Source organism: Scyliorhinus torazame, chromosome 8 (genome assembly GCF_047496885.1).
Source record: "Scyliorhinus torazame isolate Kashiwa2021f chromosome 8, sScyTor2.1, whole genome shotgun sequence".
Classification (NCBI taxonomy): Eukaryota; Metazoa; Chordata; class Chondrichthyes; order Carcharhiniformes; family Scyliorhinidae; genus Scyliorhinus; species Scyliorhinus torazame.
In genome coordinates, this window is record NC_092714.1 from 175,333,946 (window position 1) to 175,359,240 (window position 25,295).

The window sequence follows — 25,295 nt, forward strand, 5'->3', positions numbered from 1 at the left end:
GGGATTTCACTTCAAAGGAGAAATGGAGTGTGTGCTTCTTTCTAAATAGAACAGGCACTGTCAACACATTATATTTTCTGAGAACTGAATAAATTTGGAAAAATGTTTGGTGACTCCTTTTAAAACTGTATTGTCAGCCTGTGTTGTGCTTACAGCAGGACCCCTGACCTTCTACAACCAGCTTGAAACAGCAAGGTGGGTGCCATACAGGTCTAAGTCACAGCGTTTTTACCTGGCCCGAGGACTGGTTTTACACTCTAGATGGGGATAATGAGGATCAAAACTATCACCATTACTAAAACTAATAAAGACAGAATAATAAACCACAGATTGACAAACAGGAACTTGTGCAAAATTATTTAATAAGATCAGCCATTTCAATCTGTTCAATACATTCAGCCAAACTGAAAATGCCTTAGAAAAGAATGAAACCATTTGGTATAGTAATTCTCATCACTTAATTACATTGGGGAGGGAGGGGAAGGGTCTCAGTACAGCAGTCTCTTCGTTGCTTTATGGCAGTAATCTTCTCAGGATTTCATTTTACTATTTGTTACTAAATGCTGCCGAAATAAGAGTGAGAGGTTCTGTAAATTGGATGCATTTTGAACAGACTCGGACTCAAAGGATGTCTTAAAAGTTTGTATCTGAAGTAATGGAGGGCTTCAGTGATGCTGACGCATGCTGTTTGGGCCTCTGGCTCATGTCACTGTGAGCTTCCTCGCAGTGGCATGCCAGCACTGTCCGTGAGAAAAGCAGGGCCCCCACTTAAGCACGAGACCGCTTATACCTGGATGGTTGGACTGTCGATTAATTGACTCATTGCGTCAGTGATGTGACCGTGTGCAGAGCTTCCTTCTTCTTTACACCAACCTCCTACGTTTGGACGAGTTCCCATCACCCTCGCTTGTCGCAGTGTGGTCTGTGCCAGCACCAAGTGGAGACACCAGGTTCAGCATGGTGTCTTTTGAGGCACGACCAAACAAGGCCAGCAGGAAAGCCACGCCAAAGCCAGTCGCTCGCTCCCCCTACACACAAAACAGACAGCCATTAAATAATGCCCTGCACAGTTATAGCACAGTGGGTAGCACTGTTGCTTTACAGCGGAAGGGACTTGGGTTCGATTTCCTGCTTGGGTCACCGTCTGTATGGATTCAGCACATTCTCCCCATGTCTGCGTGAGTTTCATCCGGGTGCTCAGGTTTCCTCCTGTCCTGAAAGAGGGTCTTGTTAGGTAAATTCGACATTCTGAATTCTCCCTCAGTGTACCTGAACAGGCGCCGGAGTGTGGCGACTAGGGGATTTTCACAGTAACTTCATTTCACAGTAACATTGCAGTGTTAATGTTTAATGACTGGTTAGTCACAAGTCTCAGGAATGTAACACTTTTAGCTTCGCGAATTAGCTAATAACATGAGAGTACTGGAAATGATGAACTCAGGAGGGGGAGTGTTGGTGAAGTAGTGGTGAGGGAGGGAATGTTGGTGGAAATGGCGAAATCTGAAAGTTGAGGGTGCAAAGATGAGCCGGATGTTACAGTGGCTAGAAACCGCCTTTCGAGTTTTGCCAGGCTCAACCTAGATCCTAGTCGATGAGAGCTGACAGCGCACTAATTAAGCAGGTGTGCAAAATGATTGCAAATCCTGAGCTTTGAATTGAGACAGCTTGTTGGGACATTAGAAGAAGCTTCACTCTGCATCCAATATTAAACTGGACGCGTGACGGGACAATTGCTTTATTCTATCTAACCTGCGCTGTTCCTGCACTGCAAGTATTTGATGCCGTTACTTGATCCCAAAATGGCAAGTATTGCACAACAAAATACCAAGAGATGAGGAGGAATTTCTACTCTAAAGAGTGGTTAGTCTGTCGAATTCTCTACCCCAAGAGCAGTGGAGGCTGGGTAATTGAATATATTCAAGGTAGTTAGACAGACCTTTGATCTACAAGGGAGCTACGGGTCACGGGAGGCAGGCAGGAGAGTGGAGTTAAGGCCACAGTCAGATCAGCCATGATCCTATTGAGCAGCAGGGCAGACTAGAGGGGCCAATTCCTGTTCCTATTTCTTAGGCTCTTATGACGGGCTCAAAATTTTGCAGGAATGAATAAAAACCCTTTTCCACAGAAGTTCGATTTCTGAAGTCAAGTGCGTCATGAGCCAGAGGGAAAGAGAACCACACGCACAGATAGCAAGACAATGAAATGAAAATCGCTTATTGTCACAAGTAGGCTTCAAATGAAGGTACTGTGAAAAGCCCCTAGTCGCCACATTCCGGCGCCTGTTCGGGGAGGCTGGTACGGGAATTGAACCCACGCTGCTGGCCTGCCTTGATCTGCTTTAAAAGCCAGCTATTTAGCCCTGTGCTAAACCAGCCACTGTCGTATAGGAGACAAAAGGGGCAAACAAAAATGTAAAACATGACAAGAAAATTATTTTCTAGTTAGAAAGTTGGTGCAGATGCGTTGGTGCAGATGCAATTAAAATAGCAAGTATTACTTAATTTTGCAAATCGTAGTGTGAGGGCAACCATACGGTAAACAGAAGCATGTCCCAGAAACAGGCCAGAGGAACCCAACACATCCCAGCAGGTAGGTTATTAGTTCCATTTGTTAACGCAATTAAAAAACCCAATGTTGTTTAGTTCAATTACTCTCCCACTTGCCTACAAATAAAAACCTTTAATATTTTGAGGTGCTGGGTTGCAGAATAACATAACACTTGCCCATTCACCATCGAGTAGCTTTGTGTTCATATCCCAGTCAGTCATTACCCACTTAATCTCCACCCTCGAGTTAGTTTTACCCATCAGATGATGCGGTTAGTTCATTTATTACATTAATTTGCTCATTACACTCAATAGTGTACATTCCTAAACGTTTCCTCAAGCTCTTCACCCTAGCCTCAATTTCTTCCCTTCCTCTTCCACAAATCCACACACCCGCCGTCTGTTCCCCCTACACACATCCAAACTCCAAAACCCTCAGCCACCCAAGTATTTCTAAAGTTGTCTCATATACTCACTGAGTGTACAGGCGAAGCAATGTCCACATGGACCCATACTCCAGGCCAATCAAATCCAATGTGGGCACCGATAAAGAGACCTGCACAGGAACTCTGAGCGTTGTCACGATCCTGAAAGAGAGAGAAAGAAAATGAACTGGAAACCAAGGAATTGAGTCTAGCTCTCCTCCGTTTCTCGTTTTTTCTGCTGCTGTCAGCTCCACTTTCCCTCCAGTTAGGACAAGGCGCCAGCGTGATCCATCTCCAACATAAATTTACATTGTAAGTCAATGGTGCATCCGGGTCAAAGCTACCTCTCTCCAGAGATGGTCGTATCCAATGGGATGAGAGAGAGGTGGAACCAATACTAGTCTGTAAACCAACACTCCTACATTCCAGGCAGAGCACTGAATGAAGAGATGAGGAGCCTCTGCTGTTATGTGGAGAGGTGGTGTTGGGGAAAAGGCCAAAGGCCTTTGTTCCTGTGTTGTTCCCAGCACCCCTTAATGAGCAGTTACAGGGAGCACTGCTGATGTTGTGGGATTGTTGGACTCAGTAGATCTGGACCATGTAATGAGAAGCTCAACTTAAAATTATGTGCAAGGAATGGAGCATTGCAATATTCAGAACAGTTAAGTCAGTAAATAGATATGGAAGGGGAGGACAGTCCTCGATCGGCTCTCAGACCAGTGCAAGGTTCCAAACCCAATCCAATGAATGGACTTGCACAGGACGCAAACAGCTACTCTGCTGACCTCATCACTGGCGGTTCTGCAGTGCAGCAGACCTGGAATAGCAACTCTTAGTCAGAAACTGGAGTTGGTTCAATTTTACAGTGCTGTTTATGTATTATTAATCTGGACAGATATCCTTTCAAAATGCCCTTTCCTTAAATATCAGCTATGCCTCAGTGATAGCACTCTTGTCACAGTGTCAAAAAGATTTGGTTTGAGATGATAATCCAGGCTGACACTCGAGCGCTGTTCTGAGGGAGTGCTGCACTGTCATAGGTTTCAGCTGGGCCATTAAACAAAGGCCTTGGAGGATGTAAAACATGCCCATGGCATTATTTGCAGGAGAGTTCTCCCCACTGTCCTGACCAATATTTATCCCTCAATCAACATTACAAAAACAGGTCTTCTGATCATACCATTGCTGCTTGTGGAAGTTTGCTAAAATATAATTTGACTCAGCATTCCCTACATTACATCGGTGATTACATCCAAAATCATTTCACCTGCTGTAAAGAGTTTTGGAAGGTCCGGAGGTTGGAAACAGTGCTTCATAAATGCAATTTGTTTTAAAGAAATCGTCCAGCATGAAGCAAAATTATACCTTTGGGCCCTTTCCCCCTCCACTCTCGAATATCAGAAGTAAATCGGAGATAAGCAAGGAGCACAATCCCACTGCCTCCCATCAGCCAGCAGAGTCCCCAAACATCCCAACTTACAGCAACAGAATTCTTCATGTCAGCCACGGCAGAGGTGAATTCACTGAAGTGTAGTTCAGGGCAGTAAACAAGAGGATGGGTGAGGTCCCCGCTACTTCGGCCAGCTTTAACACAGGCCACCTCCCACTCTTCAGTGTTGCACAGGACAGCAGCATGGTGTTTCCCAGTACATATACCCTGCACAGAAAGAAAGATTTCCAATCGCACCACAACACTGAACCACTGTCCACTATCTAAATCGACCACAGGCATGGTTTATTGAACACAGCACTCTGATACAGTGCACACACCATCTCAATGGGATGAGATTTTGGATTAACTTAAATTAAACTGAAAAGATAGAGCAAAGAAAATTACTTTGAATTAAAAGGATTTCTTTTGTAAAACCTTGGGTCACCGCACACAGTGCAACACTGCATCAATATACAAGCCGGCATCATTAAATGTAAACAAATTGATCCCAATATGTATGTGAACTTTGTGTAACAGAACTGGGTGAGACTGGAGTGTCTGGGTGAATTGTCAGAGTAATCTCCTAAACCTGGTTGTGAAGAAGACACTGAGATTAGGATGTTTTGGTAGAGACTGTTTGTTTATTGCTCGCCAAAGAGCTCATTTCGCTAACACGAGTGCTGGCCGACTCTTCTTTATATACACATCTGAGTATCACATTACTCCGACAAGGTATTTAACATCCATCGACAGAACCTATTAGATACTAACATATGTGCATGTGTTTTTGTGGTGTATATTGGTTCATCCAGGTCCCAGTGTGTGTGAGGAACAGAACTGGGAGCACAGGACTCAATGTGTGCATGTGAGTGAGAGCAAGTAACATGACTGGGTCATCCGGTGAGAGCAGAGAGGAACACTACTGGGTCATGCAGACCAGAATATCTCCAGTTTGGTCCCTGTTCATCGGCTCGGTTAACAAATTCCAGGCGATAGTGTTGAGGCACCTTCAATGCATACAGCACATTGGGAGAGGGAGTTACTGTGTTCCATTCCTGCTACTCCCAACTCTGCCACCAATATTGAAAATGGCCAGATTCAGCACCAACAGCCAAGCACTCAAATAGGCCGACCACCCGCCACTGTTGATAAGAGAATGAATAGCTGATGTACAAGCGCTGGAGAATATGCAGAATAAGCTAGTGTGATGGTGGATGGGAAGGGTAGCGAGTTGAGGCGGGGAGGAAAACAAGAGCATTTCAGTCTCCACAAGTCACATTCATTGTCACTGGCACATAACTGCTAGGAACCAGAAGGGTTAAAGGGGTCTGGAATCCAATGAAGAAATCAGGGTCATGAAGCAAACAAACCTCTTGCACTCATTCTCCTCTTTTCTCCCTTGCACAAACTGGAGTTCTGACATACCTGTGCTCCAGTTAGTGTAGCCATATCAAGGATGATGTCTGCCCCCAGATCTTTAGATGCATAAGCTACTCCATCCGCCAGCACCAAGCGACCCTCAGCATCAGTATTATTAATCTCAACTGTCCTGAACACAATCAGTTAGAAAAACATAATGGGAAACGGTTCAATAGACATAATATTAGAAGATATATTAGAATGGCACAGTTGACAGGGGATCTAACTAAAAGAAATTCTGAAATGATTTACTACTATTAATGAGCAACATGTGAAGTACATTTCATCAAATTTACCAATAGTTAATGATGTTAATGATCCCATGCCACGGGAAGCACAGTGGCTCAGTGGGTTAGCCCTGCTGCTTCACGGCGCCGAGGTCCCAGATTCGATCCCAGCCTCGGGTCACTGTTCGTGTGGAGTTTGCACATTCTCCCCATGTTTGCGTGGGTTTTGCCCCACTTCCCAAAGATGTGCAGGGTAGGTGGATTAGCCATACTAAATTGCCTCTTAATTGGAAAAAATGAATTGAGTACTCTAAATTTATTTTTTAAAAAGATCCCATGCCACTAGTGGAACAGCAAGGGGCTCTTCAAACTTTTGACCAACATTCTTCCCTCAACCAGTATTATAACAAACAAACACTATTTTTCATCGTTGAATTCTAAAAGGGTGCAACAGCAGAGGAACCTGGATGTAAATGCACATCATTCATTGATAGTGGCAGGAAATGTTGAGTGAGGTAATAAAGTATACAATAGGAACATAGGAGTAGGCCATTCAGCCCCTCAACCCTACTCCATTCAATTGGATCCTGGCTGATCATCTCCCTCAATTCCATATTTCCCTGCACTATCTCCATATCTCGATGTCATTTGTATCCAGAAATCTATTGATTTCTGTTTTGAACATCCTCAAGTGATTGAGCTTCCACAGCCCTCTGTGGTAGAGAATTCCAAAGATTCACCAGCCTCTGAGTGAAGACATTTCTCCTCATCTCAGTCCAAAATAGCCTACTCCTTGCTCTGTACCCTGGTTCTAGACTGCCCCAGCCAGGGGAAACATCCTTTCTGCATCTACAGTGTTTAGCCCCGTAAGAATTATTTATGTTTCAATCAGATCACCTCTCATTCTTCGAAAACCCTAGAGAATACAGGCCCAGTCTCCTGAATCTCTCAATGCTAGGTGTTATTAATTAGGGGCATGGAGTACAAAAGAAAGGAAATTATGTTAAGCTTGTACAAAACAATGGTTTGACCTCAACTTGTACACCATCCCATTCTGGGCGCCACGCTTTCGGAAAATGTGGTGATATTAGAGAGATTGCAGGAAAGAGACCAGAGAATGGTCCCAGGGATGAGAAACTTCAGTCACGTGGGTGGATTGGCAACATTGGGACCGTTTTCCTTGATGAGAAAAAGGCTTGAGAGGAGATTTGATAGAGGAATTCAAAATCATGAGGGGTCTAGACAGATAGTTAGGGAAAACTGCTTCTATTCGTGAAAGGATCAAGAACAAGAGCAAGAGGCCACAAATTTAAGGTAATTGGCAAAAGATGCAATGGTAACACAAGGAGAAGCTTTTTTACGCAGTAAGTGGTGTAGATCTGGAATGCGCTGCCTGATAGGCAGATTCAATCGAGGCACACCAGAGAATTGAATTGTTATCTGAAGAGGAAGAACGGAGAACATGGGGGAGTGACACCAAGTGATTTGCTCATTCAGAGAGCCACTGCAGACACAATGGGCTGAATGGCCTCCTCTGGTGCTGCAATAATTCTATTCCGTTATATTTATATACAAGACACCGCATTACAAAAAGTTGCTTGATCATACGAGAAGCAGCTTGGGAAGTGCAATGAATTATTATTGAAAATGAGTCTTTTTCTAGTAACTTCCTACATTCCTTTTCGGAAATACATCTTTCATGAAAAATACCCCAAATTTTAAAAAAATCACCATCAGAAAAAACTTTACCCACAAACAAGCAAGTGCACATTTCACCACTGCAAGTGAACCCATCCGCACTGCTGAGGGTTCATATTATATCGTCTGCACAGTCTTACTTTCCAGAGTACATTTGATGAATATCGTCTGGTCTGGTCGCGCTGGGTCCAACAGCATTTTCAGCCAGGCAGAATACAGCATGCAAATTGTCCTTAAAACCCTGAAATACAAACAGCACATTGCTGTAATTGCACCACACATGGCAAATGCATTTTTGATACTAGTGTTGGCAACACTGCGCATTCACTCCATTGAAAGCAGTACATCAAGGCCACCAGAGACTACAAGAGAGCTCATGCTGGCCTCCACGAATGGAAAAAAAAAAATCTGCATCAGGTTTAGGTTCTAAATGTCGGCCAGGGTTTGGTGTTCAGACCATTCCGGTTTCTCAATGACCTGCTCTCATATGAACAAACGTACATACAAATTGGGAAAAGCAAGTCATTCATCTCCTCAAATCGGTTTCGCCTTTTGATAAGAACCCAGAGACCAAACACAAAGTGATCAAATTTGCCAAATATTAAACTGGGAGGTGTAGTACAATCAGAGAAGGGAGTTCAGACATTATGAGTTGCAGGGAATATTTAAGCGGCCACTACAACGGCAGACGAAACTCAGTGCAGACAAATCTAAAGTACCACAGGTACACCTTTGAGGGATTGTGGATTCTGTCCGAGTCATTGGACTCAACAGGGAGACAGGCATGTTTTGTTCAGTTTGTGCAAAAGACCCAAATTGATGAAAAAATGCCAAAACTTGTCCCAGCTTGCTTTTGGAAGGAGTATCAGGATCTCTCGTTTAACTAACACATCCTGACAGTGTGAACGAGCCGAGATCTCCTGCAGGGTGCGGGAGGAAGGAGGGAATCATGTTCAATGCAGTCATGCTGCACTAAACATCAGCATAGGGTGAAGCTGAAACAGCATACAAAAGTTAGGTACGGAGTAAAAGATTAACCAGGCCAAGTGATCTGTTGGACTATAACAATTGTGGATCAGTGAGTCAGATAAGCAAAGAACTGCAATTAAACAGAAAACAGCCAAAGCAAGCATTTTGCCACTGGCACACATCACTAAAATGAAACAGAGCAGGTTAAACTTATTAAGTACAAAATATCTTTTGTAACTTACACATTCGTTACTTGCTATAATTCATTTTTCCTTGGGGAGGGGGGTTAGAGAGGAATTTCCCCAATATTTTCTCCCAAATTGTGCACAAAGGCTCAACCTAACTTTTTGTAGGGCAGCAAATTGAGGCCCTCTCTTCAGAGTGTCATTCTACTTCCTTTCAACATGAGGCAAGCCTCGACTCTGGTTTCAGGCTCCAGCTGTGCAAAATAAAACTGTTCTGCAATGTAAATGGAACCCTCGTGCCCTGCTACAGAATACAGGTCCACTGGCTAGTCAGCGTTCTGTGATGTGGGACACTGCCAGCGACCGTGGAACAAGGACTTCAATTCCTTCACATTAGCACAATGTGGCAGACTTGCATCCTGTAAAGTCCAGAGGGAATCTCAAGACACAACAGATATCAAGAAAACTATCGGCTTCTGAACCAATCTTTCATTTATAACACAAAACATAAAGCTCTGCAACACTTACTTGTTTCACAGCAGCCTTGAAAGCTCCAAGAATAGCAGCTGCCCCTCCACAATCTCTCTTCATTCCTGGCATGGTGGTCTGCAAGAGAAAACACGGAATACAAATCAAAGGAGATTTACCAGAATGTTGCCTGGTATGGAGGGAAGATCTTATGAGGAAAGGTTGAGGGACTTGAGGCTGTTTTCGTTAGAGCGAAGAAGGTTAAGAGGTGACTTAATTGAGGCATACATGATGATCAGAGGATTGGATAGGGTGGACAGTGAGAGCCATTTTCCTCAGATGGTGATGTCTAGCACGAGGGGTCATAGCTTTAAATTGAGGGGAGATAGATATAGGACAGATGTCAGAGGTAGGTTCTTTACTCAGAGAGTAGTAAGGACGTGGAATGCCCTGCCTGCAACAGTAGTGGACTCGCCAACACTAAGGGCATTCAAATGGTCATTGGATAGACATATGGACGATAAGGGAATAGTATAGATGGGCTTTAGAGTGGTTTCACAGGTCGGTGCAACATAGAGGGCCGAAGGGCCTGTACTGCGCTGCAATGTTCTATGTTCTATGTTTGTGCACACCTCCTGCTCTCCTGTCCACGTTTAAAATGGGGACCACCCATGTAAACTTGTCATGTGCTAACTGACTCTCAGCCATTCAATGGAAGTGTTGCAGCACCGCCATTGGCAGATCGGTGCGATTGCAGGCAACAGGTAGGAAAAAAAAGTTACAATACCGAAACAGAAATAGATCATCCAATCTGTCCATATTAGCATTTACCCACCATGAGGAAATATGGTCCTTATTACATTTAACCACCCGGTTCCCAGATCCCTTTAGCCACACAACTTAATCTAATCTTGTTGAAACATGCAAGAGCTTGAGGAGATTTGACAGGGCGCATGCTGAAAGGATGATTTCCTGGTTGGGGGGGGGGGGGGGGGGGGCTAGAACCACGGGACATGGTTTAAAACTTGGGGTCTCCCATTTAAAACAGAGGTTAGGAGAATTTGCTTTTCCAGGGGTGGTTAGTCTGTGGAATTCTCTTCTCCAAAGAGCAGTGGAAACTGGGTCATTGAATATTATTAAGGTTGAGCTGTTCATGAGTCCTAAAAGTTCACATAAAGGTACAGCAAGCAGTTAAGGAGGCAAACCTTATGTGTGCCTTTATTACAAGAGGATTTGAGTATAGGAGTAAAGATACCTTGCTGCAATTATATAGAGCCTTGTTGAGAGCATACCAGGAGCATTGTGTTCAGTTTGGTCTCGTTACCCAAGGAAAGGTAAACTTGGCCAGAGAGGCAGTGCAATAAAGGTTCACCAAACTGATTCCTAGGATGGAGGGATTGTCCTATGAGGAAAGATTAAATTGACTGGGTCTTTATTCTCTTGTGTTTAGAAGAATTAGAGGTGATCCTGTTCAACATTTTGTCTTTTCAAATGGCAGAACAAGCTCAAGGGACCGAATGGCCACCACCTGCTCCCAATTCAGTTGTTCTTATTTTAAATTTGATACATTTTCTGAATCGACCGGAAATGCTGAAAGTTGGTTCCTCAATCTCAGAGCTGCGTAAAAAGATTCCTCTTGCTCCAGTGACAAAGTGTGCAGTTTCAGCATGACAAGTTTACATATGCAGTTTCTGTTATAAATGGGAACGTAGAAATTTACAACAGAAATATAAAGGTGAAGAAGGAATGTAGCAGTTTTAAATAGGGGCGGAATTAAGTTAGAGCCCCATAGTCCAATTAACCCCTGCCCTCGAACCCCACAAAACCTGAAGGCTACATTTGATCTCGACGCCCCACTGTCAAGGCTAAAGGTGTTCGACAAGTATTGCCTGATCTGATATGTCAGTCAAACCTGTAACCTTTTATGCGCTTTTATCAGGTAAGACCTTTGCCCTGATTTACAATCAAAGTCTATTTCACCCTAGCCAACCAGAGGTAGAGTTACAAAGGCCAGATATAAATTGCTTTTAAGCTTCTCCTTAATTGCAATCGGCGAGTTGCCAACTCTTACCGAGAGCACCAAATAATACTTTTGTAGCAACAAACCCCATCTTGGGAATAATGAATGGGAGAAGTACAATACTTCAGAGTCCTGTTGTGCACAAACATGGAGTGCAGCATTGAGCCCAGTCTGGTCTGCTTTTATAGCTGTAACAGCGGCAAAGTAGGACAGGGTTAGGCGGGTATGCTGCAATACTTCACCCGGGAAATGATTTCAAGGACAATTTACAAATATTGCTAAATATTTCTACAATCTAGAATTAGTGCTTAGGGTTGACATGCATTTTGTATTCAAAGTATACAAATTTAAAGGGGCTTTGGGCCCCTTTGCACATTACTGAAAATCAATATGGAAGAGCAGCACCCCCCAACACAGGACCAGCCAATCATTAGGGAATCTGAATCAGGCCATTGCTATGCAATGGCTGTTAAATGCGGATCTTCTCAACAGAAGATCCTTATTCTCAAGTGTAGCCACCTAAATTGGCCAACTCCCGATTTAAAATGGCGAACGGCAAAGGCTGATGGGAAAGTCAGCCAACATAGACCGAAACCAGCAGCTGCAGGTTTGCTGTGTATTTATCTCTGCAAAGGCCAGACAACATCGATACCAGCGACCATCAGCATAACAAAGTAGCAGCCATCTGCATACTGATGAGCAATCCCCGGGAACAATAAGTAACATTTTGGACACACAAAGCAAAGCCAGACTCCGTGGCGCCAGTAGGAGCCAACACAAAGGAGGTGAACGAGCACCTTAAGACCACCCATCGATCAGGGAACCACTCCAGTATTGGAGAAAATCGAACCAAGCGATTGGGACAAAGTCCAATCACTTGGGACCAGGTACAGGGTCCGCCCCAAAAGGCGGGAAGCCCCTGGGGACTATAAGAGTTAAGCCCCAAGTTCAAATCGCTCTCTCTTCACCTCTGCGTCCTGCCTGGGTCACCCAGCAACACGAACCAACATTGACCGTGACCGGTGCAGTGACCCCCGACGAAGTAAGTCTTAATTCAACGCTCGCTACGAGATAGGCGCTCCTAGCTACCAATCCGTATCAACTTCGAATCCCGCAGACTCAGAACCCGAACGAAAGGCCTTTTGTTCCCCTGACCTGGTGGGCCAGTCCGAAGTTAAGTATAGGCCTGTTAGTTGTAGAAGTAGCTTAGACGTAGAATTTGTGCATGAGTAGCGATTACGGTGTATAATAAATGTGACAATAAGCGATTTGCATTTCATTTTCATTCGTTTCATTTTTCATGTGTTTTGATTTAAATCTTACTAATCGGTGTACTGGGTTATTGATCATTACTCGGACTTGAACTTCATGGCGGTATCTTAAGGATACCTGGCGACTCGTGAGCAAAGGTAATAAAACAGAGCAATTGAACCAAGGAGAAAGTGAGCAACACAAGAAACAACTGTTGGAAGATTTACCAGACTGGCTTCCAGAGTTGGAACAGACCCACTTCGACTGATAGTTCTATGATCTATGACTGGATGTGAATTTCAGCATGGAAATAGTAGCTGGTCAGCTGAGCGATAGACATTTATATGAGAAATGGTGAGCAGCTGTATCATGCATCTCAAAAGGTTAGGCAGCATCGGTATCCAGCAGATCTGGTCCTGTACACTGATCCTGGCAGGATCAACTTTCCAATTAAACCACAACTAATTCCCACCAAATAATGCTGCATTATTTTTCTTTTCCCAAAAAATCAAAACATCCTGGTTTAAAGTTAGGCTAACATCATAAGAACTTGATAAAAATCATATTTTCTAATTCCATGAGGATATCTACTTAGAAAACTATCTTCCGGTTAGGCACACTACAGCCTTCCGCTCAACATCAAATTCAACAACTTCAGGTGATTAACTCCACCCCACCTCGACCCCTTTGTTTTCATCCCATTTCATTTGAACTGTCTTTTACCATTTCTTTCTTTCTTTATATATATATTTAACCCCCCCATCTTATCCACCTTTCCTTACCCTTTCTCCCCTTTGCTTACCCCTTCCCCTCCCCCACATCTACATCTGTCACAGTTTATCCTCTGATGTTAGTTTCTCTGCAGTTTGGCCATTGACACCGTTTGTTCTCTCTGGGGACTGTCTTTAACACTCTTTCCCCGTGGTTTCTCAGTGGCTATTAGCATCCCACATCCCTGGGTTTCTGTGGCTATGACTCATCTTTCATTCTCGCTCCACAGTATAAATATTTCCCACTTTCTCTGTATTATAGCTTTGAAAAAGGGTCATCCGGACTCGAAACAGTCGCTCTTTTCTCTCCCTACAGATGTTGCCAGACCTGCTGAGATTGTCCAACATTTTCTCTTTGGTTTCAGATTCCAGCATCCGCAGTAATTTGCTTTTGCATAGAAAACTATTTATTTTGGTTTTAAATACATTCATTTTTATTTTTGCTCAGTTTCTGGAAAGCCTGAGCTTGGGAGGTTACTATATTTCCCCCTGCCCCCACCGACTTCCAACCCCAAGTGATCAGCAGTTAGTTGAAAAGATGCCCACTGGCATCCATGCTTGCAATTTACAAATCCCAAAGACCGAATGTGTGCAGAATTTCCAGGTGTGCAGCAGTAAATTCTCTCATTGGAAAACCTTGAAGCACAAACTTCCCCAATGCTGCATCAGGATTTCTGACCTCCCTATTCTGAAGGATTCAAAAGAAAATCAGAGAGTAAATCTTAAAAGCTGTTCCCAGTCAAGATTTTAGATTATCAATTGTTTGATTTTTACTCATGAGACAGTGCTGAGGGGAATACGGCATTTTTGTATTCTTTACACTGAGAATTCAATACTAAAGATTTTTTATTAAACATTCTCAGTGAAGAAGTTGAATTATATTTCTGCTTGGGCTACAATACAATATTACAAATGCGAGACTTAAGACAGTTATGTTTTGAAATGGCTCCTTTAACTTCCAGATGAAACCGAATGTTCTGGATAGGAGATGGTGGCCAGTCATGGAGATGGAGAACAGGCCCATGTCATCTGGTCATCATGGAAAAGAAACCAAAACCAAAACCTACTGAAAATCAAGTGATGGTTTTCACACTTTGACATAGAAAAGAGACAGCTGCTTTTTGGATACAGAGATGCAGTGACACCAAGAGGGAAAGAGCGAGAGAAAATGCAACTGCTATAAGGAGCAGAACTGTGTTGGTGTTAGCAGCCTAGCAAGATGCTGGTGAGAGCTGGCTCTCTGTTCAAAAAGAAGAAGATGATGAAATAGATGATACTTTTGGAGATACAAGGAGCAAAGAGGCACCAAGGTGCCCCTTGCTGGTGGAAGTCAGTTCTGGGATACTCAAGACGATTTTTGAAGGACTCTGGAAGATTTAATTAGCATGACAGAGAGAAGTAAACCCTTTGGAAAGCAGGGAAAACTTGGGACTGAATCTTGTAATGCTACCTATCTGCCAAAAGTGCAGTGCACAGAGCCGGGAGTGCAGGAGGCGAAAGAGGCCGATGTTTTGGCCTTTGCGTCCCTCGTAGCCCGGCGCAGGATACTGTTGATGTGGAAGGAAGCCAAGCCCCCGGGGGTGGAGACCTGGATAAATGACATGGCAGGGTTTATAAAGCTGGAACGGATTAAGTTCGTCCTAAGGGGATCGGCTCAAGGGTTCACCAGGCGGTGGCAACCGTTCGTCGAATACCTCACAGAAAGATAGAGGGAATGGAAAAGAAGAAGGCAGCAGCCCGGGGGGGGGGGGGGGGGGGGGGGGGGGGAGGAACCAGAAGGAGTCTCAGGGTTAACATATGTATAATATGTATAGGTCGTTGCTATAAATAATTGTATATTGGACTGTTAAATCATATTTTTGGAGAGTGTTTATCTGGGACAAGGCAGTTGCCATTTAGTTTTAGTTTTCGTTGTTATATATTATTTATTCTTTGTTTATAAAACAGGTCATTGTTATTTATACTGTTATATTATTGTGTAAAGGATACACAATGTACTGTGATGGTTGACCAAAAATTTTCAATAAAATATTTAAAAAAATAAAAAGTGCAGTGCACAGCAAAGAAGTTGTAAGACGTATCCCAACGTGAAAGTGCCTTTTCTTTAGTTCAATATACCATGGCAATGTTTTATTTGTGTGGGTATTGGTTTTTTTTTGTTACAATAACAGTCTTAAAATGTGAAATCTTATCCGTTGGTTATTTCCATTGTTCGTTTGGGAAATTTGTCTCTTCTTGAGGGTTATTGGGCTCTATGGGGATCATAATAACTAATTCAATTTGTTTTTCTACATGATTTGAAAATAAACTGGAAGATGAATCTAGAAATCCTCCCGAGGTAAATTTTCAGATAGTAATTCTGAGCATAAGTCAGATTTAGCAGCATAGGCAGAGGACTCTTAGACTTGCATTGAGGGAATAGTTTTGAAATTTAACTTGTGCAGGTAGGGTCCAGTGTCTGGGTGGGTGGGAGGGGGACCCTATAGTCTGGTAGAATTGTGGAGAGGGAACAAAGGGGTTGATAGAACAAGGATAAAATGCAGTTTCAGAAAGTAATGGGAGAACAGAAAAGGAACATGGAGAAATAACATTAAGAGATCATCCTAAACCTTGAAAGTAAATAATTTTAGATTAATTCTTGGAAAATAACTAAATCTCTGAAGGTTGCCACTCAAGTGGATAGAGCCGTGAAGAAGGCCTATAATGTGTTAGCGTTTATCAACAGGGGGCTTGAGTTTAAGAGCCGTGGGGTTATGCTGCAACTGTACAGGACCCTGGTGAGGCCACATTTGGAGTATTGTGTGCAGTTCTGGTCACCTCATTATAGGAAGGATGTGGAAGCATTGGAAAGGGTGCAAAGGTGATTTACCAGGATGCTGCCTGGATTGGAGGGTAGGTCTTATGAGGAAAGGTTGAGGGAGCTAGGGCTTTTCTCATTGGAGCGAAGGAGGATGAGAGGCGACTTAATAGAGGTTTATAAGATGAGGGGGATAGATAGAGTGGACGTTCAGAGACTATTTCCTCGGGTGGATGTAGCTGTTACAAGGGGACATAACTATAAGGTTCGGGGTGGGAGATATAGGAGGGATGTCCGAGGTAGGTTCTTTACTCAGAGTGGTTAAGGTGTGATAGTGGAGTCGGACACTTTAGGAACTTTCAAGCGGTTATTGAATAGGCACATGGAGCACACCAGAATGACAGGGAGTGGGATAGCTTGATCTTGGTTTTGGACAAAGCTCGGCACAACATCGAGGGCCGAAGGGCCTGTTCTGTGCTGTTCTATGTTCTATATAAATTAGAATTTTCAGAAACTGCTAAATAAAATGTTTCAATTTCTAAAACTGGCTCCCCTCGTTCATCCACGCTGAGGTTATCACATAATGCTGAACTAGGATACTCTGTTTGCAGAGACCAGTGGAAACTGTCCAAACTCAATTCACTTCGGACCATTTACAACTAATGGAGAGAAGACAATGACATCCTTTTGCAATGCCATCCTCCTGCACAGTGCCTGGTTCCAAATTTGACTAATATTCATCATCCCACTTTTCAAGTGAGCCCTTTTCCCTTTACTCTATTTTGGCAGACAATCCTACTAGAAAATGTGGTTAGGAATGTTAGTGAATCTCACAGACATGGTAACCCCATGTTTAGCTGTCCCAGAACCTATCACACTAAGGTTCCTACCTTCCCTTTAATGCTCAGGCCTCCTGTATCATACACAATGCCTTTGCCGACCCAGGCGATAGTCTGTGTAGCACCCTCTGGTGAATGACTGAGAACTGCAAGTGCAGGTGGAGAAACTGCTGCCTTCCCAACACCATATATACCTGGAAATGATCAGACAGAAGCAATTAGATGTTCGCTGAAAATTAAACGCTGCTCCCATCCTCAGGGCTATACTGCTCCTCCCAAGTATTGGTTGCACCTGTGAAACACTGCATTCTAGTTGTACACAGCTCATTGAAGACTGGGATGAGGAAATACAAACCTACCGCCAAATCCTTGATCCTTCAGCTCCTCACCCCGGATGATGGTTGGAACAATTCCCAGTGCATTTCCAACCATTTTTATTTCCTGTAAAACAAAATACCTATTGGAGTGAATAAAATCTCAGACTGTGTTGATGGTCTTGTAGGTAAATGCATTGCTTGACATGGCATCAGGGCATGCTGATCAGGAGGTCCAAGATTCAACCCCTGGTCTATCCTGAGTTAGCTCTTCTCAGAAAGGGTAGCTTCAGAGCCTTCACACTCTGAACTAGACAGAGAAAAATTAGCCAGAGTTCCTATTCCTCATCATTATTCAGTTCCTTCTCAAAAGGGAGGGATGTGCATATGGATGTCAAGTGAAAACAGAGTAAGAGGGCATCACGGTGGCACACTGGTTAGCATTGTTGCCCTTTTAAAAATGCCGGCTACAAGCGGCTTTAAAAATGCGAGAGCGCTGCGCATGCACACCCACTCATCAGTGTGCATGCCTGGAGCCCAGCGAGAAACACCGCCTCCTCCTGACGTCAGTGCCATGACTCAGGAGAAGATTTTTTTTTAAATTAATTCAATCAGACTTCCTGCCTGAAGGGAGGCGAGAGCAGGTCATGCGCCTCGAACACGGATGTCATGTGCTCTGGGCTCGATTGTGATTCCTCCATTTTGTCAGAAGCAAACAAGCAACAGGACTGAAAAATTTAAAATGGATCATTTTGTAATAAGGAAGAGAGAGGGCCAGAGACACAAAGAGGCCAGGATCTCACAACTAAAACTGCTGGAGAGGGAGATCAGGGGAATCCATAGCAGGACAAAGCAGTGGGGTGTGAGCTGTTCAGAAAAGTCCACAACAGGACAAAGCAGTGGTGGTGTGAGCTCCAGGATCCCTGATGAACAGCCCATACAGAAATGTATCGTTGAATAACAAACAAATAAGATCATAGGGCAGCACGGTGGCGCAGTGGGTTAGCCCTGCTGCTGCTCACGGGGCCAAGGTCCCAGGTTCGATCCCGGCTCTGGGTCACTGTCCGTGTGGAGCTTGCACATTCTCCCAGTGTTTACGTGGGTTTCGCCCCCACAACCTAACGATGTGTAGGCTAGGTGGATTGACCATGCTAAATTGCCCCTTAATTCGAAAAATGAATTGGGTACTCAAAATGTATTTTTTAAATAAATAAATAAAACAAGTAAGATCATGAGGACCAAGCAGGCTCACCTGTCGCATTAAAGGTAAGCAAAAATGGTGGGTCCCGAAGGTTGGCCGGTTGGTAAAAATGGGTCCCCGAAAAAAAAGTGGTATAATGGATAGTATAGTAAATGAGTCTAGATGGGAGATTGGGTGGTACAATGGGTGAGTACTGCTGGAAGAGTGAGGATATTGTGTTCACCCTCTATAGACCACCAGATTCCTACCTGTGCTCAGTATGCTTACCACTGAACCATCCAGTTCCCCTAGCCATTAGCATTTAGATTCATGATCTGAACATTTTCCATCAGACGAAAATTCAGATCAGTGGATTTTGATATAATTCCACCAATTGTAAATGACAAGTAGACAGTAAAGACTTGTCGTGGAAATTATAATAAAGACAAATTCCTCGAGGTTCGATTTAAGGCAATTTATTTACACAAATATATTTGCGGAGAGAGTGTTCTAGCTGCATAGCTAGTGCACCGCACTCTGAGATTCGATTGAAGGAAGCATATCTTTACAGTCTGAAATAACAGCTTGAAGTAAACAGCCATGTTTATATTAAACAGACCTTGGAAAGTACGCAAGATGAAATACGTAGTACGTATGCTCTTGCCCATGGCTAAAAACAACTCGAGTACACGTTTTGTTATCTTTCGGAGGACAATGTGTTATCATAATAAGGCCGAGACCAAAATATTAAGCAGTATTTCGTTATGTTACCTGACCTACTTATTTTCATTCAAAAGCAGTGTTAAACTATAAAGTTAAGCATGTCCCACCATGCTTCGAAGTTGGCAACTCATTAATTTCCCTTCCACAAGACTACACCATATACAGCTGGAATATCAGGTACAATGATCAACAAGTCAACACTTTATTCAAACCAAGCTCATTATTCAATGATAACCTTGAACCACATTATCTGGTTTACCCCATGTAGGCAACAGCATAGATCTAACCGTTGGAACTGTGACATATTTTGAGATGACTGAAAAATATCTACACTGTAGTAGTAGGCACAATTTACACGAGTTAACAAAAACTGAGCTTTGTAAAAAACACCTCTGCTCACACAGACCAAAGTCATGGTACCTGGGACCTGCTGTACAAGAGGGGAGGAGGAAGAATGACAGGACTATAGCAGTAGGGAATTCAATTGTATGGGGAACAGATAGGCGTTTCTGCAGCCACAAAAAAAGACTCCAGGATGGTACGTTGCCTCGCTGGTGCCAGGGATGTCACTGACGGCTGCAGGACATTCTGGGGGGGGAAAAAGGCAAGCAGACTGATGTCATGATACATATTGGTGCCAACGTTTTAGGCAGAAAAGGAGAATTTAGGGAGCTAGGAAGTAGATTAAAAAACAGGACCCAGTAGGTAGTAATCTCTGGATTACTTTCAGTGCCATGTGCTAGTATAGAAATAGGTTAGTCCAGGTGAATGTGTGGTTGGAGAGATGGTGCGGGAAGGAGGGCTTTAGATTTCAGGGCCATGGGGCTGTCTTTGGTACGGTAGGGCCTGTACAAGGCAGACAGGTTCTACCTGAACCAAAATGGGGCGAGCATCCTTTCAGGGAGGTTTGCTAGTGTTGTTGGGGAGAGTTTAAACAAACTTAACAAGGGGCTGGGATCCTCCGGGAAAGTTCAGCAAGGGCAAATGCACAGCCAAAATCAGAAGAGTCAGCAGGTGAGTCAGGAAGGCATAGAAGTTATAGGCCAGTTAAGTCACAAGGTAGTTTTGCAAGATTGGATAGTATTGATTTTAATGCGAGGAGTCTGACAAACAAGACAGATTAGTTGAGGGCACAAATCAAAACATGGGATAGGATGTAATTGAGACATGGTTGATAGAGGGGCAGGGTTGACATAATTCCAGAATAGAAGATCTTCAGGCGAGACAGGGAAGCGGGTGTGGCAATTTTGATCGGGGAATCAATTATAGCAGTAAGGTAGGACAACATCTTGAAATGAAGCTTTAAGAGTAGAACTTAACCAAAGAGGAGCAATCACATTGCTGGGGGTGTTCTATAGGAGAAATAAAAAAGCAGATTTGTGGGCAAATTTCAGAGAAGTGTAAAAGTATAGGGTAGTGATAGTGGGGGATTTCAACTTCCCCAACATTAACTGGGGTAGTCATAGTGTGAAAAGTTTAGAGAGAGCGGAATTCTTAAAATGCATCCAGGAGAACATTTTAAGCCAGTACGTAGAAGGTCCAAGAGAGGAGGCAGTCCTGGACTTAATTTTAGGTAACAAAACTGGGAAAATGATTGAAGTATCAGTGGGGAAGCATTTTGCAGACAACGATCATAACTTTGTTAGATTCAAGATTGATATGGAAAAGGACAAGGATTAGCCTGAAATCAAAGTTCCAAACCGTGGACGGCCGATTTTAGTAAGATCAGATATGATTTGGCCAGGGTGGACTGGGAGCAGACACTTTTAGGTAAATCTGTGCCAGAAAGTGGGACGCATTCAAGAAGGAAATAAGGAGAATACAGGGCCAACATGTTTTTGATCGGCACAGACGCGATGGGCTGAAGGGCCTGTGTTGGAGACCTCTTTGACTTTGACCCACATAGCAAGTGATTGAACACCAGAGTTGCTACTGTCTTAACTTTTAATTAAAGACGGTAGCTATTTAGCCTGTTCACCCATTCAATTGGAGCTGCATCTCATCGGCTTTTTCCATAGCTCTTAATACCCCACTGTCTGAGGTACACTGAGTTTCCCCGAGTCCAACTGTGGTCTTCAGCTGAAACTTGGAAAAACAATGGAGACTGAACACCAGAATTAATCCATATGGTCACTCACCTCGAGAAAAGTATCAGTGTTCATTTCATTGCAGGGTGTGTCCACGATTCGAGCTGCCAGGCGAATTCCGTCAGCAGCACTCGCTAGACACTGAACAAGAGAGGGATATGAGTGACACTTCAAACTCTTACCCTTGGGAAGATCCAGGATTATTTAAGCACTGTGGAGACATAGCATTTCAGACCTCCCTTCACACCAGCGAGGTACATCCTGACATTTGACTGAGGAATGGTCCTCAAGGATACCAGGAATTTGTCTTAACCTGTAGGATCACAACTACTGCTGGTGTGCAGGATAAACACCAACATGGATCGTTTGGGCAATGGCCTCATTCCTATGTTGTAAATGGGAATGTTAAAAGTCACAACAAACAGTAATGGGAGTATGAGGTGCTTCTGCCTTATCCTTACAAAAAGGGGGTAACATCAATGAAAACAGTCTACAAATATCTGGCAATTTGATAAAACGGAGGGGAAAAATGCAGGGTCTAAACTGCAAAATAATATACCCAGCAGTTTCTAGATCATGGAGGTATGGGTTCGAAGCACAAACAAGATGAGAGTGCTGTCACTGAGTCATGTGACAGTGGTTAGCACTACTGCCTCATAGCTTCAGGCTCCCGGGTCCGATTCCAGCCTTGAATAACTGCGTGGAGTTTGCACGTTCTCCCAGTGTCTGCATGGGTTACCTCCAGGTGCTCCGATTTCCTGCCACAGTCCAAAGATGTGCAGGTTAGTGGATTGGCGATGCTAAGTTTTCCCCTTAGTGCCCAGTGGGGATAGGGCAGGGAAGTGGGCCTAGGCATGGTGTTCTTTCAGAGGGCCGGTACAGATTCGATGGGCCGAATGGCCTCCTTCTGCATTGTAGGGACTCTATGTCGATTCAGAATTAGTGACTAAAGCAGTTAATCAAAATTTAAGGCTAAATTAGGTGGAAGAAGGAAAAGGTGTGAGTACCCAGGGATAGAAATACTGCTCTGGCTGAGGGTTGCTTAGTTTCTCTCTCGACAGATACTGGAGCCTGTTAACTATCTCCAACATTTTCTGTTTGCACTTCAGATTTCCAGAAACTGCAGAATTTTGCCTTTAGATTATTTTCTTACTGTGATTTCTATGCAACTAACTGGTACAGCGTGAATACTATCTGAAAAGCTTCAAATTCACACCACCGACTTCAGCAGCGAGGTTTTCTGATCAACTACCTCCAGTGTTGCTTCTTCAATTGGGCCATTGTTCTGTCCAACCAGCAGGAACTCCACTGTAACCACGCGTTTGTCCGTGCGCCTCGAGGCGCTGGATCGGCGGGAGAAGAGTGGGAAGGCCCTTGCAATCGCACAGCCAGAAGCAAAAACCTCAGAGCGTTCACAAACCATCTTAAAGAGAGGAGGAAACTTCGTCAACGTTCTTTCTACAGTAAATATTTTTCGAGGCTACATGCTCAAGCAATCAAACCTTTTCATTGTCAGCCGCACATTCAAGCTACAGCAAAGAAAAAACATAATTCAAGTTAATGCCCATGGACTCCTCACCTTCCTCTGGAATGGATTGTTGGAAATAGACCCAACGATAGGGCCATTCACTCAGAAACTTTGAAATAAAGATGAACTCTCAACTTGTACAGTGCCCAGGTGTCCAAGAGTGAACAGGTACTGGTTAAATGACACAGTCTTAAATATTGATACGGCCTTAGAGACTTCAAAAAAGTCTTGAGATTACTAACAGGATCTTAGATAACCTTAGAGAGAGGATGTACAGACGACCATGAGAGGGGTCACATAAAGTGCAAGTGGGAGAGAAAGAGCAAACAAAGGAATCAGAAACAAAGAGAGCTCAAAGGAGAGCATAAGAGCAAGAAAAAATATTGGCGACAAATTGAGAATTAAGTGAGAGAGAAAGCAATCAGGACACAGAAGAAATCAGTGAAGCACGATGCCCAGATTAGAATGACACAGACACCAGTAGCTCCAAGACAAATGCTCAGCTCAGCCAAATTAGAGAGGACCAATGAAGAAACATCAGATGACGCTGACATAAATCCAGTCATGGTGGGAGCAGAGAAACCCAGGGAAGTAACAACATTGATATTACAGCGGAGAGAGACAGACAGGCAGAAAGAGAAATAGATGGACACAAAGAACAGTGGCTCGGAGAACTATCATTTTTTATAACAGTACGAAGTCTTACAACACCAGGTTAAAGTCCAACAGGTTTGTTTCGATGTCACTAGCTTTCGGAGCGCTGCTCCTTCCTCAGGTGAATCTTTTCAGTGTCTATATGCGCGATCTTCCTGGAGATCCTCTCCACTTTGAGCCGGCAGTTTGCGGTGTCGATGGTAGCCATGATGTGGAGATGCCAGCGTTGGACTGGGGTTTTTCAGTGTCTATATGCGCGATCTTCCTGGAGATCCTCTCCACTTTGAGCCGGCAGTTTGCGGTGTCGATGGTAGCCATAATGTGGAGATGCCGGCGTTGGACTGGGATTCACCTGAGAAAGGAGCAGCACTCCGAAAGCTAGTGACATCGAAACAAACCTGTTGGACTTTAACCTGGTGTTGTAAGACTTCGTACTGTGCTCACCCCAGTCCAACGCCGGCATCTCCACATCATGGCTACCATTTTTTATAACCACAGCATGCACTTACCATATTCCAGACATTATACTATGTCACTGATGAAAAATCATTTTGTTGTAAAAGAAATTTCAGTTTGTAACATGGAATTTACAGAGTTACAAACTTCTTAAGTGATCCCAACAGTTCGCAATCAGTTCCAATTACCCTGCCTTGACTATTGCCAGCAGTGGCCTCAAAAAAAGAAGGCTGGGTTATACAGTAAAAAAAAAAAACAGCAGGAACCAAGTGGGCTCATTGAAAAATATTTCTGCAACTTTAAACTGCAACAGGCACACACCAAATAAAAAGTATTTAGATATGTAAATAAATATCTCAGAAACACTTTTTCTCCTCAATTACTCCTGCTCCAATGACCTCTTTCACAATCTCTGTGCAGTGTGTTCAGGGAGCTGGACTCACCATAATGCAGCGATTGACTCCTCCAGGCAGACAGCTTCGCACGAGGCGGGTGAGGAATGTCGCTGCCGATGGGCTGTTGTGGCGACTGAGTCGAGAGGGCAGGGCAGCAACTGAGGCATATGTCAAGTACAGAGGGCAGTTGTCAGTGGGGTTGGGGTTCAGGGCACCCAGTGCCATCTGCCAAGCCTGCAGAAGGGAAAGGAAACCTGTATTTATACAGCTTTGACAAAAAGTCATCTGGACTCAAACGCTAGCTCTTTTCTCTCCCTACAGATGCTGCCAGATCTGTTGAGACTTTCCAGCATTTTCTCTTTCGTTTCAGATTCTAGCATCCGCAGTAATTTGCTTTAATACAGTGCCTATCATGACCTCAGGGTGACCAAAGCACTTTGCAGCCAATTAAGTGCTTTAGTGTGTAAACACTTTTGTTATGTTGGGAAGACCACATGGCAGGTTTCCACAAACAACAACGATATAATGACCAGGAAATGTTTTACTGATATCGATGGGAGAGATACATCTTGCCCAGGGCAATGGGGTGAACTCTCCTCTTTTGCCAAATAGTGTCATAGGATCTTCCATATCCATATGAGAGAGCAAGGGGCAGCCACTGAACCAGTATTACAGGTTGTTCGCCCACACAATGGCTGAATGAGTGAAACCTGATGGATTCAGCCTCCAGAAGGTCATCATCATAGTAGTACAGGGAGCAGTTTAGTCCGAGGCTACCAGTGTACGTAACTTCAAGTGTCCCTAGTTCCAGCTTGTGTGTGGGAAAATTGTTTGGGGGGGGGGGGGGGGGAGAACCTATGAAACGTTCTCCCCACTGGGGCTTCTCACACATCATATCTGGGTCCGTTGTAA

The 25,295-nt window shown here is 43.8% G+C and overlaps 1 protein-coding gene across 1 annotated transcript in view; it reads right to left on the minus strand.

Annotated features, from left to right (window-relative positions):
* Nucleotides 1-342: 342 nt before the first annotated feature.
* The window catches only part of npepl1 (aminopeptidase like 1), a 36,801-nt gene continuing 11,848 nt past the window's right edge, over nucleotides 343-25,295 (minus strand). Inside the window, exons 2-12 of the mRNA XM_072514535.1 lie at nucleotides 24,432-24,617; nucleotides 22,603-22,773; nucleotides 21,402-21,491; nucleotides 17,406-17,487; nucleotides 17,098-17,240; nucleotides 9,430-9,507; nucleotides 7,888-7,988; nucleotides 5,829-5,952; nucleotides 4,452-4,628; nucleotides 3,023-3,133; nucleotides 343-1,028 (exon numbers count right to left, since the gene is read on the minus strand). Of these exons, the coding sequence (XP_072370636.1) occupies nucleotides 864-1,028; nucleotides 3,023-3,133; nucleotides 4,452-4,628; nucleotides 5,829-5,952; nucleotides 7,888-7,988; nucleotides 9,430-9,507; nucleotides 17,098-17,240; nucleotides 17,406-17,487; nucleotides 21,402-21,491; nucleotides 22,603-22,773; nucleotides 24,432-24,617 (1,428 nt within the window). The 3' untranslated portion in view covers nucleotides 343-863. The remainder of the gene's footprint in view (nucleotides 1,029-3,022; nucleotides 3,134-4,451; nucleotides 4,629-5,828; nucleotides 5,953-7,887; nucleotides 7,989-9,429; nucleotides 9,508-17,097; nucleotides 17,241-17,405; nucleotides 17,488-21,401; nucleotides 21,492-22,602; nucleotides 22,774-24,431; nucleotides 24,618-25,295) is intronic.